Genomic DNA, 14,738 nt, shown 5'->3' on the forward strand with positions numbered 1-14,738 from the left:
GTTCAGACCATTAGTTGTAGGCGCGGGGTGGTCTCTTTTACAAAAAACATCAGAGGATAATATTTTCATTTCTACCATAACAAGCTTCGACTGAATTGTGTATGAGGTATAAATAAACTAAAGAAACGCAAAGAATATGAGAAAACTAAAAAGAATTGTAGCATAAATAACTCGTGGGACACCCCTCGCCCCTACCCAAAGTGGTACGGCTCGCGTATGTTGTCACAGGCTCATTAGCGTGCAGTCTTGTTGGACAGTAGAGCACTGGGTTAATGTTGTAGTCTGCAGGAGCTGCCTTGAGCTGAAGTAAGCTTCCTGTTCTTTTTTTTTCTTTAGTAAAACAAAACTCAACACGGTCAACCGAAACTAACCAGTTGCCCGGTGGTTGTTGAAGATACGAGACGCTCACCGTGATGATTGTGAGTGGCAGTTTTTCGTCTAAAAAGAAAACTTTCTGGCTTAGCTAACTTTGAATCTGTTACTACTATGTCATAAAGAGTGAGGTGCGATGTTCCTCTGTGTTTTGAAAGTGCGTGGTTTCTGTTAATGTAATATTTATGGTGACACATTAGAAGTAACTCCCAGCAAAGTGTTGTCGGTGAAAACAAAACATAGCTAAAAGTAGTAGTTAGTTAGCTTAGCAACTTTTCCTCTTGTGTACTGCCTTAGCCATGCCCTTTTTGTGTTTTGTCTAGGTTATTACTTGCATAAATTCTACTGTAAATGATTTTCTCTTCTGCCACTTATTATATTTATGTTTTGTCACTATAATTTGTGATTATATGTTGTAGGGACTTATAATAATTCTATAAAAAAAGATATAATAGTAAGTTTGTCCATTCATCCACTCAGCATTTTTGACAGTAAGTATAAATTCATCCACATACATTTGTAAAGTGACCGTGTGTGAAACTTTGAAGTCCAGACATTCTGATCTCATACTGGATTTTCCCTCACGCATTGCAAAAGAAGTCAGTGTTGGTTAGTTAGTGACAAATGTATAAGACTTTTAAAATACATTTTACAGGTATTTATTTGCTGGTGGGACATTGGTGGCCCATCTATTTCTCAGATCCGTGTGTAGTTACACTCTATGCTGTTTTTCTTATCTTTATCTTACCAACCTTACCCTCGGGTATGAAGTCAGGACTGGCTGATACACAGTCCAACAGATTCTGCAATTTAAGTGGATGTTGGGATCATAAACACAAGAACTTTTTAACTTGTTAAACCTGAACTACTGGCTGTGTCCCATAGCTATAATTGGGTCTGATAAAATTTATAGGTGGCTTGTATCATTTATTAGGGTTACATTAGGTCACTTGTCCTTGAAGTACAGATGTATTTATTTTTTACTTTGTGTACATGCATGTGTAATATTTATTTTTCACAATTAGCAGCTTGTGGCCTTTCTGTCATAATCCTGTTTGCTTCTGTGAGCTCCCATCACAGTAATTTCTTTGCCAGACTCATTTCCCTTTCATAAAGGATTTTAGAGAAGGGGTTTAAGGGAGTGTTTGTGTTGGTAACTTGGACTAGCTCAGTTTTCAGGGCCTTTTCTTCTAAAATTAAGAGGCATCCACCTGGAGGGTTGGCAAGCTCCTCTGAAAAACTGTTAAACAGTTTTAGCTCAAGGACACGAGTGACTGCCTATCAGAACTTGCCTTAAACAATATGTAAATATCCTGTGTACTGTAATGCCATTGTTGCAGCATTGTTCACTTCCATGAGACAATGTTGGGACTACATGGTATGTAGTCAGAGGGAAGGCAGTGTTTAGGTTGGATAAATTCCTGCATGTAAACCCCAGGAGTAGTCTCTCCCCTGCATTATAATGTCCACTCAATGTGCCTTATTCTTATTTTGGTCCATTAACATGCAATGCTATTCCAATGTCGTTGTTGTGTCTTCAAGCCTCTGTAATTAAGTGACTTGGCTAGATTTAGAATTCAAGTGGACAGCATTTCTCTCCAACTTGGACAAGTTTGTTGAAAGCCTTGATTACAGAGATCCACAAAGCCGTTGTTCTGGACAAATGTATACAGTGCAAGTGATTATGTATGAGAAAATTAAACAGCAGGCCTGCTTTAAAACGTAGGCCTCCTTGGCTGCCATGCATAGCCATGCTGAGCCTTTGTGTTTATGGTAAGTGGGCAGCTGCATGCTTGTGAGACCTTGGCTGTACCCCAGGCCCTCAACTGAGTCTGATAACTGCTATTGAAGCCTCCCAGCCATGCTCATTTCTGACTATTCACTCACTGCTTTAAATGTAGTGCACCTCCTGTTTGACATAGCCTAATTTCTGTGAGCATGCGGACAGCTGTGGGCTAGCCTGCCTCCTACAATGAGTTTCATAAATTTCATTTCAGTCAGTCAGCCGTGACAGTACTTAGTAGCACCTGCCCTTTGTGAGACCAGCTTATGAGAGTACCAACAAAGAAAGTTTCAGGTTTCAAAATCTTGAATTTCATAGTGAGAATTCTGCATGTTGATGTTGTTGGAAATTTGGATGTATGTTCCAGCACATCCACAGATACAAAAAAGCAACACTAGTTTGACACTATGTCATTCACATATCTGGTCTATGATGTAGTATCACTAGCTATATTAATTCAAACACCACCATGTCATTAGAGACTGTTCAAATGCGAGTCCAAATATGGGGCCTGCATGCAGCTCAAAGATGAACAACATCAGTGCCAACAGCTTGGGGAAACAAGCTTTTTAGGAACATGCATATTCTTTCCAAGGGAGTGTTTCTGCAGAGAGCCACAGCCAGGCATTTACCCAGCATTCCTTTCACAAGTGGTGCAGTCATGAAGAGCAGCATAAATCCCTCAGTTCGTTTTTAAGTCTGGCCATCTCAGGTGCTCAGCAGATGCTCAGATTATTGAGATGGCCACAATCCTGGGATTGTTGAGGGCAGGACACAGCTCCAGCTGCCATTCTTTTATGCACATCAAAAGAGGATGCGTGGAAATTTAGCTTGACATCCTCGCCATCACAAGATGTTTTGTGTATCAGTGTACCGAGAGCTTTAAATTTAAGCACTGCGATATCTTTCAAATGGGTACATAATAATCTTATAAGTAGTTTAGAAGTGTATTATACACTTGATTTGGGGCTAAAACAATCATATCTGTGTTGTTTTCCACCAGCTGTCCAAGTGCTATATAGATGGATTAGTATTAGCTCTGATTGCCCATCAGACACAAAGCTGCTAAATCCTTATATAATGGTGGCCCAACCCATGGGATTACACCGTAAGTCATGTATGGCAAAGCTGTTCAAACTGACGAAACAGGGGTGCACTTATTTTAGATGTGCAAACCCAGTTTAAGTTTAAAAAAAAGTGTCATTTCTTTTCTTTTTTCATAGAAAAAACAGTAGGGTATCTGGAGGTTTTGAGACCTTGGCTGACTTTAAAGCAGACACTTGCTTTAACTTGACCCAATCAATTCTGTGGTTTCCTGTCTTGTCCTATCTCATTTACGCTGTGCCATAGCTTTCTGTTTCTGACAACCTAAAGCTGCGATGGTTGAAAGCCTTCTAGTGACCACAAAGGAAGCGTGGAGTCCCATCAGCTTGCCCAAGGCGGCTTATTGTTGTGTTTCAGAAGGGCTGCTGTCACTGCAGACTTGGCTGCTGTCACTGCAGTCTTTGCTGCAGTCAGTCAGCAGCCTGTTTGCATGTGATGGAAGGCCACGTCTGAGGAGCACGTCCTGCAACGTTGTTCCCCTTTTATAGAGATTAGACTTCTCAGTTGTCATAGTGTCAGCTGCCCTGGCTCAGATAAAGCGTTATCGCGCTGCAGAACCATAGAGACTCCCACTGATTCCCGATAATGCCAGCATCGTTAATGGAGGTGATTCGAGTTTTGACATCAGAAGGGGAGTGGCACCCTTTAGGCAGAAATTCTAGATACCTCATTTGGCAGATTACACCGTCTATGAGCACAGCTGTGCATGCAGTATTAGGTGAGTGGGTTGGGTGTAACCATTAAGCACTAGTCATGCTATGGTATGGCTTCCACATTTGTTTTACAGGTTTGTCTGTACAAGAAAAGGCAGACCAAGCTACCCTTTGCCAGAACTTATTCACACACTGACACAAGTTTAAATGGCTTTTAAAGGCTGCAAGGTTAGGCTTTTATAATTGTGTATTCAACTCATGTCATGGAGCCGAGGAATGTTTATAATTATGTCATAAACCTCACCCATTTAAAGCACTCAGTTCAGATTTATGGGAGATGGGATTTGTGGGATAAAAATGAAATGCCCAAGCATGAGAAAGATGATTAAGCCGCTGCTACGGCGGTGGTTGTTTACAATTTTAGAATCAAGAATGTAGGACTCGATTTTGTCTTTTTCCATCCTTCTAGGGAAGGGAGACGTAATTTAATTACCTCTTTGTTCAAATAAATGTCAGAACTTTTCTCATGTTTGGGCAAACTTTCTTTTCTCTTTGTTAATGTCGCTTGCTTATGTCACCAAGTCATTCAGTGTAATATATAAACAACTGTTTCCTCTGTCCAAGCACATCCATAGCTATCTCTGCAGTGAAACAGATCTCTGAGGTTAATACTCATGCACAGTGTAATCGGCCTGACCCACTCCAGCTTCAGGCTTTTATGTGTCCTTTTCTCAACACACAGGCCACAAGTTAAAACTGCCAGACATCCTTGAGTGGTGTTGATCTTGTTTTATATAACTCTGCTAAAAACGTCCTTCTAGTTAAGTTGTTTTCTTCATGTGGTAAGTGCTTGTAATGGAAATCATATGCCGAATGCAAATGCCACCTTCAGCATGTCAGCTCCTGCAGGGTCTTGTGATGCTCTTCCCCCAACATCCCTCACGCACACACACTTTACCCCACCGCCGGCAACCTCAGATGTCGCCTTTATTGTTTCCCACGGTGTCTCATCTTCTGCACAAAGCACTCTTTTGTTTTGCATGCACCATCTCCCCCCCCCATTTTTTTTCTCCACTTGCAGTTGTTCTGTCATTTAAGTGCACACCCTCTGACCTTGCATGCAACGTACGAAGATCTTGTGTCCACTTCACTTTATTTCAGTCGCCTATCTTACTTGGCTTCGTGTGGTACTGATCTAGTGGTTGTAAAATTCTTCATGATGATTATATAGATTTATATCTGTGACTAATCAGCAGTTTTACTGTAATCATGGCGCAGCATTAATACGAAGAAGGTTGTTTTGATAACCGCAAGGTCAGCTATTCCCAGCCAGCCCCTGAGGATTCAATTACACAACTTTGACTTTGCTCTATTCCTTGCTGTGTGCTTAATGGAACACTTTTGAGGAAACTTGCTCTCTGTACTATAAAAACAGGCAAAAATAAGACAAGGTATAGAGTTCCACTTTTGTTATTAGGTTGGAGAGAGCATGGAAGTGAAACACCTTGTAATATTAATCTATCGATGGCAGCATGACGAAATAGGTGACGCCTTGTCAATCAAAGCGAGTGTTTGCTGGGAATGTTTACTCCATTGAGAATAATAAACAGAGCTTGTCGAGCCATTGACCTCCTTGAAATTTCCACTATCTATCTTCCAGATGTTGAACAGGATGCTCCTGTGTAGAGTGACGGGCGAGTTGGAGAATTTATCAGTATTAAATGCTCATCTCTGCACATGCAAGTTAGATCTAAAAAGTTAAAAGCTCGCTCATTCGCGAAAGAATGTGTTGTTTGTGGTTTCATGGTTGTCATAAGTGTGCGTGCCTGTGCAACGTTAGCAGGCCAGTGATTGAAATCATTTGATAGACTTAAACTAAGCATGCATTATCTACCCAGGGTATAATTTAATCTGATCAAACCATCCTAACTAGCTTTGTACTGTTTAGTTTGACCTAATGGTGACAGGTTACCCCATGTAGTCCTTATTACAGTACTTGCTAATAAGCATTGTTAAAAAAATAAATAAATACAAGTATTAGTAAGTATTAATTGAAGTAGACTATCAAACCTGTTTAGATTTAGCTGTGAAACATTTTTTTTTTACCTAATTCTCTCCCTTGATGCATGCTATTTGTGCCATCCAAATGACCAAAGAAGGGGTTGACTTACAAGTTGGCTTTTATAGTAACAAGATGAAACCTTATAAAGAATGTGACATTTGCACATTTTCCCATTTTATACAGCTACAGTAAGAGTGAGAATGTATTTCAGTGTTTAAGCAGTGACACAAATCCCCCTTTGGGGATGGATGAGAAAGGGCATCCGGCGTAAAACTGCCAAATCAAACGTGGAGCTACCTGCTGTGGTGACTCCTTGTCACAAGGCAGATTTATGCAACAGTTGAATTGTCTCCTGATGATTCGAAGAGCAAATGTACTAGTGATCAGGTGGGGAAAGCCCTGACCCACTTTTTAAGTTTTGCTTCTAGGTGTGGTAGAATTAGAAGTATTGGGTTTTTACAAAATGTTATGGGATTGGTTTAGATCACTGGGTAGAGCAGGAGACCTATGTGCTGTAAGACTAATGCAGAGGTTTGGGTTTGAATCTGACACGAGGACATTTACTTGTGTTATAGTTTGATTACTTAGCTGAATACATCATGTAAATTTTTGTAAAATTGTTGGAAAGCTACAACTGGAACATGACAAATGGGTAATGTTTTACATAGCATAAGCATGTTTTTATTTTCATTGCATGCCCACATTAGCATATAGCTCAAAGCATACAGCCTGACAGCTGCTAATGTGACTGTAGCTCTAACTATTTTCAAGGAGAGAGACTTCCTGTAAGACTTTTTAGAATAACTTTTGACATTATTAGGAGTTTAGTAGTTGAAGCTGAGACGATGATAGTGTCCCTCCATAAAAAGGAGTTTGTCTTCTCCTCCTGCTTGATGGTTCTGTGCTTATATGGTCGACAGAATGTCAGAAATGTACTGAATTATAATCCTGGGCTCATCTTTGTGTGTCTGCTCAGGATTGGACCGAGGAGTGAAGCACATTCTGGGAGGAGCCGAGGTTGGGCGTCTTTAATTTATGAGAAATCAGTCTGCTAACGCCGTGCTCATCGAGATGTCCTCCAGCTTAACTTGGCATTACCGTAACGACGTGGGACAAGCATGTGCGTTGCCATGGTGATCATTTACCCCAAAACACTGGAAAAGAAGGGTGCCGATGATGTAACAACCAAACGCACAAATTTTGTCCCGGTAAGAGGTTATTTTTTATTCCTGTGAGCAGATTTTTTGCGAGTGTGTGTTTCTGTGTGTCATTTCACATGTTTACATAAAATGACACAACCTAACCACGAGACTTCAACCAATGAGGAAGAGGACAATGTTCTGCTTAGGTTTAGGAAGTTATTGCTGGCCACTCATTACTCCATAGCACTTTTATGATTCTGCATTTTATTTTTCTAATTTGCCAACTTTAACCAGAGCTACAAAATCTTAGTCACTAATAATCCACTCTGTTGAACCCCCCCACCCCCCATTTTGTTACCAAAATGATATTCACAGATTCACTAGAAACGAGTATTATAGTGCTCTATCTACTAGGATAAGCAGCTCTGACTCAGCACAGAGTAAAAATTCCCCCACTAATATGGACTGACTTTGCCCTCTTAGTCCCATGAAATGAAGTCATCATGTTCATGGGCTGAGCATCCATCAGAGGAATTTATGGTGGAATGCTCTCTCTCTCTCTTTCTCTGCGTTGCTGAGTTGCACGTAGGACCAGTAACGCATACACAGAATCTGTCTTTCCAGTAGTTGTTGTTTTTGCTTCTTTTTATTTGTTGGTTTACTGACTTGTAATTATTAAAGCCTGTTCTACATTTTATTTTTGTGGCTTTTCTGTAAGCTGAAAAGTTTCTTTTTTTTTCTTTTTCTACAGTTCCAGGCACAGACCATGAGCCAGGGGACAGCACTTTTCTCTTGCGGACTCATGGGTAAAGGTTTGCATTATGTGACATGGATAACATCTTAGATCCCTCTTTAACTTATTTACATGTTGCACATTGCTTACAATAACAAACAGGACAGGAAGTGTTGTTATAAAGTAGTTATGTACTAGATGGTCTAGATGGATGATTAAAGCAAGTCTAGTGCATTTTGTTCATTGTAACTTTGTGTTTGGTGAAACATGTCTGGCAGGTGTTTTGCCAACAAAAATAATACAGTAACGACTTTGTGTTGGGGGTTTAGCATTAATTTAAATTTCGTGGCACTCCTTGATGCTTCAATACTCCAGACACGCTGCAAAAGAGTCATATCTTTAGTTTTCTTCTAGCAGTAGGACATACTTTACAGTCTCTGTTTTGTATAATTGGATGTATTATGTCCTTGCAGTTACTTGGCATTGAGTGTGTAAGAATTGGAAAATGTCCTGGCATAGAACAGAGCTGTACCAGAAGGCCTTTTGTTCTTTGTCCTACCCGTGTATTGTGGATGGCATTTTGGGGAATTTTATCTCCAGTGAAGAAGAATAGACCTTTTGCATACCAGAAGTGGGCAGTGGCCTCGATGTTTAGTATCTGACTCAGAGTTGACCAACCAGTTCATTTGGCCAATCTGTTCTGTGGTTTAAGAGTGTTGTTTCTATGACGATAACAGGTGTTGGCATGGTAGCTTTGGTTTCGGAGAATATCTGACCATTGACGGCAGATACCGAGCTGGTCTGATGCATCGCTCTTGTAAATCTCAACGAAGAGATGAAAAGCTGTAGTTAGAAGCTTATTGACATTTGCTCAGGCATGTTGAGTCAGTTGGACGTTGAGCTCCATTCCCTTTTCCAATCAGCTGTTCTTACAGACAGTGACGCTAAAGCAGTGGCTGCAGGGCAGTATTTATTTTTAGTGCCAATTAAACAAAGCAGTGAGTAGTGTCAACACAAAGTACACATGGTGACACCCATGCTTATGCATTGCATTGACGCTGCCCAAGTTGCGGGTACTAAACAATTGTAGTACCTAGGACTAAAAGATGTTTTGTTTGTTTGAGATTCATCTCCTAAAGGAGTTTGCACAGTGCTGCAGGGGTGTATAATGGTGGATTTTTAATTGTATCTTAATATATTTTTAAAATCTTTGTGTAAATTTGACACTAGGGAGTAAATTTGCAGTCCTGCATGAGTATGGAGCTGTTGTTGAAAACTGCTGAAGAGACTGAAGTGAAAAAAGAGGGAAACTAACAGATTAGCACTGGAGTTTGAACATTGCATTAAGATCTGTGGGCAGCTGTTGATTGATCAACACACTTTCAGTTCAAGTTTAGCCCTTACATTGTTTCCCATATTGTGGGTGGGATTGTGTTTGAGTGTCTTTTGTTTTTTAAAGGCAGTTTCATTCATATAAATGTGGTCTATTTGTTGCAGACACAAGCCGGTGGAGGGACATGGGTCACAGGTGTGCCATACAGCGGAGGCCAGTTGGAACCAGCCTGGAGAGCCTGTGGGATGTTCTGCCAGAAGTGCACACAAGTTCTGCCCACTGGGACTGGGATGTTGGCTCCACTTCAAGCACAATCACTAACTTGTTGCAGGACCTAAGCCTAACTGAGGCCTCGCACTCCACCGCTCCCCCCAGCAAACGACAGTGCCGGTCCCTGTCTTGCTCAGACGAGCTCAGTGGTTGTCGCTCTTCCTGGCGTCCTCAGGGCTCTCGCGTGTGGACAGCTGTGGAAAAGCGGAGGTGCCACAGTGGAGGAAGCGTCCAACGCAGCAGTATTGGAAACATGCAGAGTGGCTTCGCGGGCATGCAGCGCAGCTCCAGTTTCAGCCTGCCTGCCCGATCCAACACCCTTGAGCTGCCGTCTTTCACCCAGCGCCCTCCATGGTCTTCTGCGTTCACCAGCCTGACTCCCTCCTCCTCTTCCTCAGTGCCCCTGTCCTCCGACCCTTCATCGCAGCCCCTCTACCTCTCTCATGAACAAATTTGCCTCCCTGAGCCTCGTGGACCGTCACCTCCCAGCTCCCCCGACTCCACTCCAGAACTGGAACGCCGTGGAGGACAGGGGGGTCTTCCCCGTAGTCGCTCACAGCCATGCGTCCTCAATGAGAAGAAGACTGGTGTGAAGCGCAGGAGACCAGATGACACACACAAACAGAGGCCTTCACTGGATCTGGCAAAAATGACACAGGTTGGTATTTAACATGTAGATCAGATGATAATATAATATTTTTCTTTATTTAGACAGAAGAAACATTAAATACTGAAAACCTGCCAGTTTACCTCTTCCATTTAACAACACGTTGCACTCAAGATGCTGTCTGTTAATACACTGTATTAACTTTGAAACTGAGCCAGTCATAATTTATTAGGAGCTTTTTCCATTGGCGTTTTTAGGTGGCATTTATTTATCGGTTAAACTCGCCACAACCCCATGACTTCAAGGAGGAGGATTACAGGAAATGGTCATACCAGCTGGAAGCTTTGCGAGGTCAATCAGTGTCAGTATCACAAGCATTTTTCTCCTTATGTGTCGGATAAACAAAACACTTATGGTTAAGGTCACTCCATTGTTTCCCTCAGGCGTTGTCATTAAAGGCAATTGTTAATTCATGCAAGCCTATTCAGGGTCACATTCGATTATCTGAGCTTGTACTTTTACTCACAGAGTTTGAAGAAAAGTAGCCCCGTTAAATGTGCTACTGAATAAAGATAATTTGATCAAAGCAGGAATTACTAGAGGAATGATTAGCTTCGGTTGGTCGCTTCTGAAATTTGGATTTATCTGGACATCCTGGCAGGCGTTTGTCTGTTTGCCCCTCGAGCTCACACACACACACACGCACACACACGGTGAAGTTTCACACATTCACTGGCTGGATCATAAACTTGGAGCTGGACTTGGCCCCTGTGAGAAAGTCACCCAGAGTTCAGCAGTGTCTTAACAACAACGCTGCTGTGACACGACAAACAGACGCCGCACGCGCTCCAAGCAGGAACGAGGTCAGCGTGGCGAAAACAACCTTAGATGAGGCAGAGAAATTTCAGGGTGCTGAGAGGATTGCTTAGATTTGGAACTTCCCTGCTGCTCTTTGTCTCTGTTAAAAAGGCACAACTCTGACAGGTAGAAAAAAAAACAAAAAAAGCTTCCAGTGATCAGTAAATTTTGTTGCTTCACTTTCTTTTGAATTGAAGTGACTGGCGTAAGGCAAACCCTGGAGGAAATGACTTCCAAATGACTAGCATGAGAGGGATAAAATATCATATGACTTTTAGCCTAGTTATGCAGATGAACTTTCTTCAGTCTTTTCTAAATCATTCATTACAGCAGTAGAATATAGAGTTTGACACGTAGGTTTATCACTCAAGCTGCTTACAGGTGGATGTTGAGGTGGTGGACGGGTGGAAACAGCAGGCATCGACACAAGGAACTGCAACGGGAATTTCAGAGGGAAAAATGGGAAATGTTCAAGTTTTCAGCCTGAATTAACTGCAACAATCCCATTATTCATAAACCCTTAATTGTCGTTATTGCTCTAATTGGTTCTGAGGAACAAGCTTTCACTTAAACCTATTTACATTTTATAGGTTAAGTGATTTCATTGAAAAAAGGACTAAATATGTTATATTTAAAGTATGAAGTATGTAGTTGCCTTGGATTCAACAGAAATGACGTTCACGTTTGATGATAGAGTAAATCTGTTTGGCACTCAGCTCAAGGGCTTATATCGCTTCACACCCGTCGCCCTATCCACATTCAAAGTCACCTTACTATTCAAAGATCGGTCTCAGTGCTGAGTGCGTCTCTAAAGTGTCCTCTCATCCACACGCCTCACTGGTGTGATTTACTCTCTGCGTGGTTCACTGTGACTGCAAGTGGAGCAGCTGTGGCAGAGGTTATAGATCGTCTCACAGGGGGGGATATGTGTCGGGTAAAGAGATATTGATTTCTGTAAATTCAGCTCAGTGCGTAGATCGCTCCCACTACCAGGCCTCATGAGCTATTGATCAGCTTTTATTGACGGAGAGTCAAGGTCAGTATGGATGAGGAGACTTTCTGCTCTCCTCTTCGTTTCATTCAGTGGGTGGGTGGGAACGAGGGAGCGTGACAGTAACAGGCAACGCAGGCAGTACTTACTCATTAGCCTCATTTTTATTGGTGCAGTAAGTTATGTGAGGATACGCTGTCAAAGAAGATTTTGTGTGCATAACAAGTCTGCTGCTCTAAATTAGAATTGTATTTGGTTAAGTTAACATCCGTGCCACTGTTTTTTTCCATATCCCAGACTAATTGTGACCTTATCAGTTTAGTCTCATGGTCTCTCAGGCGAGAAGTCTGAGAGACCTAATGCTGAAGGCAGCAATGTGACACTGGCCTGCTGCTGACAAATGCACCCGCTTGACTAGAGCCAAGAAAAACAGCAGCGGCCCTTTTGATCTAGTAGAGACCTTACTCACTCGCGCATAGATCTGACCACGATGCTTTCTATGTTTGCAACTCTTAGTGGGTGATAAATCCTGAAAAAGTGAGGTTATTTGTGAACTGACATTGAATCAGCTAGATTTGAAATCACACATTTTTATCTATGCTGAGAGTAAAGAGGTGTGATTTGTCGAGTCATAATTAGGGAACTATCATTACGAATTGTTATGAGTTAAAACCTACAAATATTTCCCTCTAAAGGTTTTATGTATCTCATGTTACTATAAACTGTCCTGTCCTTTGTGGTCTTAAAACTTACATTTGATTTATCTCTTATCTATTTATTAATCGCAACTCACTTGGCTGTGAGCTGCATGTCTAACAGTCCCATGCTTGTTTCATGTTATGTAAGCACACAAGTGACAGGAGGTTTCACAGAGCTCCTATTCTCCCGTGTCCCTCTGCCCTAACACCGTAACAGTCAGGCATGAGGCAGCTGTCCTGCCTTCTACACATTAGCTGTACAGATTGGAAAAGCCTCAGTTGTAAAGCTTCTCATTCCAGCGTGCACAGCTGTCACAGTGCTGGCACACATGTATTTGCCTACAGAAGGTTCTGGGTTTCCCAGATGTATGTGGGTGTTGTGCAGAGTCAAAAGGCCAACATGAGTGATGTCTGCCTCCTGGGTATCTGCTACTTGCTGTTTTCCAATCTCTCCCATCGGCCTTCAGATCACAGTTAACAGTCTCACATGCTGTCTGTAATGGAAACTAAATTTGTATCCTTCAAATCTTGTTATATTTTTATATTATAGAGTTTCTTGACCAGTGTCCAGCACTGACCTCACTCACTCACCCTCATGGTGTTTGAGTACAGTAGTGGGATTGTTTTCAGAAGACGTCTGTGTGCCTTTAGCCATGCTTGTGTCCTCTTTAGGATATGGGTCATACTCCAGGAAGGGAAATGTTTTGTGGTTTAAGTGCAAGTCTGCTCCCTTGAGAGCATGAATTCAAGGCCTCTAAAAAAAATTCATTGGCTCTCCACAGAAACTTCGGAATTTCCACAGTCTGAGCTGCCCAGGATTCACGGGCGAGGACGGCCGCGAGTCCAGCCAGGCTACCCCCACCCTCAGGAGCACCACTCAGCGCGATACTGACGACTCAAACGAGCACAGCTTCAAGGACATTCAGCCTCGGACCAAAGAGGGCGAGATCACCAGCACAGTGTCGTCAGACACCGCTACAGAGGATGCGGACTGGAACTCCACGGATTGTGACGACATGACACCAGGAACGACCAATGGGAAAGACAGTGAGCCTTTCTGGGCAGGTCTGTGTAGCATGAGGAAGGATCAGCTTGGAGGCGAGTTAGATATTGAACAAATTGAGAGGAACTGAGCGGGACTGCCTTCCTCCTGGGGGAAGCTAATTTAGAGGACTGAAAGAAAAACAGTGCTGATAGTCTTAAGGAAAAAGCAAGTGGAAAGCTAATACAATGAGCGTTCTAGCGCTTGTCTTTATTTTTTCCCTTGTGGAGAATTTTGAACAGGAGCTTTGTGTGCTAAACGCCTATTTTTGTGGACTTTGTGTAGTCAGAAGCTACTCCCCCACTGTGTGGTATCTTAAACGTGTCTCAGGAGAACAAGAAAGTCAGGGAGGATGGATGTGGGTGAAAATAGAACTGATAAATATAAAAATGATTATGTTGGCTCACAGACTGGGGTCTTTAACATTTCTCTGTAACCCTGATTACCCTAATTGTACTAGATATGGAGAGAATTCACAGCGGGTTTGTAAAAATTCTCTGCTCCAGGAAGAGTGTCTTTTCCTTTGACGTTCTTCAGTAGTACGTGGGTACATGATGGAGAAAAATGGAGACTACTTCATGAGTTACTGTTAGTAAAACCCCTTTCACTTTTACTGAGCAACAGGCTGCACGCACACACCATAAAGTATACTGAAGAGCTTAACATTTCACACAGTAACATCGGGCTTATCTCTGGATCTCTGCTCCTGTATGTTTGAAGAAACGTGATGCTAATAGCGTTAATATTCTTTCTTTTTACGATTTGTAACTACAGAGTTATGTAAAACATGAGCATATTTCTATACGAATAAACACACTTTTTAAAGTGTCATTTGTAACTTCATTATTTAAGTGTTTTTTTCTTCTCATGACATATAGGATCTCTGGACTATGTTTAAAGCAGATTTTAAACTCAGCTAAATTATTTACCATTGGAGCAATTAAAGGATTCTGTGACTGCCAAATCCCTTTCTGGCCACTTGCACGTCTGCTATTTCACCATGGACTGCAAATTTAAACAGACAGAGGGGGAAAAAAGATAAATAAATCAATGGGATTATACTTTTGTGCAGCCGATTAACAAAGGTGAT

General features: G+C 41.9%; 1 protein-coding gene across 2 annotated transcripts; it reads left to right on the forward strand.

Moving 5' to 3' along the window:
* Nucleotides 1–241: 241 nt before the first annotated feature.
* Nucleotides 242–14,479, forward strand: fam53b (family with sequence similarity 53 member B). Of its 2 annotated transcripts, none has more exons than XM_084937472.1 (5): nt 242–419; nt 6,951–7,182; nt 7,868–7,928; nt 9,347–10,110; nt 13,389–14,479. In XM_084937472.1, exons 2-5 carry the CDS (start codon nt 7,093–7,095, stop codon nt 13,737–13,739), a joined length of 1,266 nt encoding a protein of 421 aa, XP_084793598.1. In that variant the 5' UTR covers nt 242–419; nt 6,951–7,092; the 3' UTR covers nt 13,740–14,479. The 2 variants fall into 2 exon arrangements, with proteins under 2 accessions (XP_084793598.1, XP_084793599.1); XM_084937473.1 differs by having other exon boundaries at nt 243–419; nt 7,868–7,922.
* Nucleotides 14,480–14,738: the final 259 nt, after the last annotated feature.

Source organism: Perissodus microlepis, chromosome 8, assembly GCF_051167445.1.
Source record: "Perissodus microlepis isolate ML-2025 ecotype Zambia chromosome 8, ASM5116744v1, whole genome shotgun sequence".
NCBI lineage: Eukaryota > Metazoa > Chordata > Actinopteri > Cichliformes > Cichlidae > Perissodus > Perissodus microlepis.